The sequence below is a fragment of the Cicer arietinum genome, chromosome 1, assembly GCF_000331145.2.
Source record: "Cicer arietinum cultivar CDC Frontier isolate Library 1 chromosome 1, Cicar.CDCFrontier_v2.0, whole genome shotgun sequence".
Classification (NCBI taxonomy): Eukaryota; Viridiplantae; Streptophyta; class Magnoliopsida; order Fabales; family Fabaceae; genus Cicer; species Cicer arietinum.
This window is the reverse complement of record NC_021160.2, coordinates 33,839,890-33,843,655: the sequence shown is the minus strand read 5'-3', so window position 1 is coordinate 33,843,655 and position 3,766 is coordinate 33,839,890. Positions and strand designations below refer to the sequence as shown.

At 31.8% G+C, this 3,766-nt stretch overlaps 1 protein-coding gene across 1 annotated transcript; it reads left to right on the top strand.

Moving 5' to 3' along the window:
- Window positions 1–797: 797 nt before the first annotated feature.
- LOC101491396 (uncharacterized) lies at window positions 798–1,580 on the top strand. The gene has a single exon (XM_004488324.1). The coding sequence runs from the start codon at window positions 798–800 to the stop codon at window positions 1,578–1,580; it is 783 nt and encodes a 260-aa protein (XP_004488381.1).
- The last annotated feature ends 2,186 nt before the right edge of the window (window positions 1,581–3,766 follow it).

The following is a 3,766-nucleotide window of genomic DNA, read 5'->3' as shown; positions in this document are numbered from 1 at the left end:
TCGTTACATTTATAATACTCTGCCATCATTACTTTCTAACTGCTTATATTCTGTTTTACCATTTTTTATGTATAAAAAACTGTGTTGTACCTCAAGCACTAGATTATCTCTCTCACCCAAGTTTTGTATTTTAATAGATGAATGAAAAATAAAAATAAAATAATAACTGTGGAAGTGTGTCTCAAATCAGTAACAACTTGGGATTAATTAGTTATAACAGAATTTAGTTAAGACAATATTAATTATAGTTAGTTAGAAAGTTTGTCTTTAAATACTATAGTTGAAAATGCATTGTGGATGTCGTTGATGAAGTTCCTTAGTTCTCACTATGTTTTCACTTCACTATTTAGTTTATTGTCATATATGTTTTTTTGTTAGTTTATCATTAAATTAGTTGAGTTTGTTACTCACTTTTTATGTTTGTTATAACTGCAAATAGATATTTTATATATAAATAACACATTGCTATTTTATTAAATTATTATTCAAGTTTATATCATCATTAACATGATATTAGATGAAATAATCATTTTTTTCACAAATTCTTCTTGTTCACGCCATAATTTCTTTTCTTCCTCACAACTAATTCCCTCTCCCAGTTTCTTTCTTCTTCTTCTTCTTCTTCTTCTTCTTCTTCAATGATGGACATTATTGATCTTCCGCCCCCACCACCACCTTCTATTGCTCCAAACCGCGATCCTATCAGCCCATTTTATATACACCAAAACGAAAACCCTTCTCTTATTCTCGTCTCTCCAATCTTGGACGGTTCCAATTATCATGGGTAGGCTCGCGCTATGTACATCTCGCTAGAGATGAAAAAGAAATTCGGTTTTGTAGATGGGTCGATCAAGAAATCAGATTCTGAAGATCCCAATTTTTTGGCATGGAAACGATGCAATACCTTGATCATCTCGTGGTTCTATCATTCAATTTCTCCAGAAATCGTTTCTAGTATCCTTTGGTTAGATGATGCTTTCTCCATTTGGCAAGAACTCCGCAATCGGTTTTCACAAGGTGATTTCGTTCGTATTTCTCAACTTACTTATGACCTTTCTTCCCTCAAACAAGGAGATTCCTCTATAACAACATATTTCACAACCTTAAAGAAACTCTCAGATGAACTTTACAATTTTCGTCCCATCCCTTCATGCAAATATTCTTTCAATGGTTGTTGCAATACTTTCTCTACTGTAACGACATATCGCGAGCATGATTTGATTCTCTATTTTCTTCAAGGCCTCAATGAAACATACACCGCCGTTCGCTCACAGATTTTTCTTCTTGATCCTCTTCCTTCCCTCACAAAGATTTACTCTATGATTCTCCAACAAGAACAACAACTTCACATTGGTCTTCTTCTCGAACCCACTGTTATGATTGTCAATTCGTCAGTTAAACCCTATGAGAATAGGTCAAAACCCAATTTCAAATCCACTGGTGGAAAACCTCCAAATTCTAGGTTATGCATACATTGTAAGAAAACCAACCACACCATTGATAAATGTTATTTTCTTCATGGTTTTCCTCCTGGTTACCAAACCAAGAAAGTTGTTCACAGTGTTGAGACCAATCCTTAAAATGCATCCATAAATTTTCCTACTCTTACCAAGGAACAAATTCAAAGTCTTTTGGCTCTTCTTCCCCCTGGTTCATCTGCCACTCCATCTCAAGTCTCAACCCTCATAAGCAACCATAACATTCAGTCTGATTCCTTGGATACAGGTAATGTGCCAGGTATATTTTCTAAAGTTTGGATTTTAGAATCTGGGGCAACAAATCATTTTACTACTTCTGTTATTTTTTATTCTTCATATCACTCTATTTCTCATGGACAATTGACTCACGCTATATTTAGTGGCACAATTCCATTAACCAATTCCCTTATTTTGCACAATGTTCTTTATGCTCCCTTGTTTTCTTTTAACATTGTTTATGCTAGTAAACTTATAGAATTCAATGTCTGCAATTTATTGTTTTCTTGTACTTCTTGTGTTATTCAGAAATTGAAAACTATGAGGATGATTGGTAATGCTATCTTATCCAATGGACTGTAAGAAATTGTGATTCTCACCTCTATATGCATAATAGGAACATTGATTCTGCCATTTATACTATTGCTTATGCATCTTTAGTTTTTCTTTAGAATATGTTTGGCATTATAGACTTGGTCACCCTTCCCCCACTTGTTTTTCTCATATCAGCAAGCAACATTCTTCTATTTTGCCTATTAGTTTACCTTGTTGTGATGTATGCCAATTTTTAACGCAAAAAAAATTATCTTTTAATACAAGTACTACTATTTCTGGTTCTGTAACACCCCAAAATTTTCATATATATTATATATGTGCCTTTTTAGTAATTGTTATTATTATCTTTGTGGTTGTCTAAGTGGTTGGTGATTTGAGTTTTAAATATTGTTATCTTGGTGGTTGCCTAAGTGGCTGGTGATTTGTGTGATTATCTAAGTGGGTGGTGACATATACCTTTGAACATCATTATCATTTCATAACATATCATATGCATCTTTGTGGACGCCTATGTGGCTAATTTAATTTTTCCCCATTGGTATGGGTGACTTCTGTGTGGAAGCCTGTGTGGCTGGTTATATCCGAATCATATATGTTTACGAGCATGCATAACTTGCATACATTTTATTGTTATTTTATTTTGATCTAATTATTTGCTTTACGGTTGCTACTTGATTTATTTAGATACATTCTATGACTTTTGATACATCTTTGAGAACTATTAAAGAATCAATTTTTTAAAAACTTTTTATCACGAAAAGATTTTAGATTCATATTTTATGATTGTTAATTTATTATTTGGTTTAATTTTTGCTATGGGATGAACTGACCCCTTACACCAACATTTAGGTACTAATGATTTCAAAGTGTTGCATGAATGATGTTTGATTAGTGCACACACGTGGAAAAATGGGACTTTTACTTAAAAATAATGTTTTGCATTACTAAAATTTTTGTGGTACATTGTAAAGTTATTTACTCTTCATCATTAACTTTTAATAGAAATGCGGAAGTGAGATTTCATTTACTAGTAAATAGTTGAATGTCATTAATTTCAGCCAACCTTGCTTCTTTTGAATTTCACTTAAAGAGAATTTATTTTATTTTGGGGCATAAATAAATATCGATCTAAAAATTGAAATATTAATTTTGCAAATAAATGAATAAATAATATTTTAGTAAATTGCATTATGTTCTTTTACAAATATATATATATATATATATATATATATATATCAAGTCATTTTCTGACGCACCTTCAAATATTACATGAACTATTCCTAAGGGAAAAAAAAATAGTTGTTTCTAAAAGAAAACAAATATTTTTAAGTAATGTTTGGATAAAAAATTTGAGGCGTTATAGGTTCTAATTTTGAACTTTTACATGTTGATATATGGGGTCCCCTTGCTCAACCCTCTATGCATGGTTTAGAGTATTTTTTTTTTAAGTATTGTTGATGATCGATCTAGATTTACTTGGGTAAAATTAATGTGTGCTAAGCATGAAACCAGAAAGCATGTAATCAATTTCATTACCTATGTTGAAACACAATTTCATATGCATGTTAAAATCATTCGCTCTGATAATGGTCCTAAGTTTTCTATGGTTTCTTTTTACAATTCAAAAGGTATTTTACATCATACTTCATGTGTTGAAACACCCCTACAAAATGGGGCGGCTGAACGCAAACATCAACATATTCTTAACATTGCTCGTGGCCTGATTTTTCAGTCAC

Coding starts and splice junctions, on each gene's coding strand:
- LOC101491396 (XM_004488324.1), top strand. CDS start 798: ATGTACATCTCGCTAGAGATGAAAAAGAAATTCGGTTTTGTAGATGGG.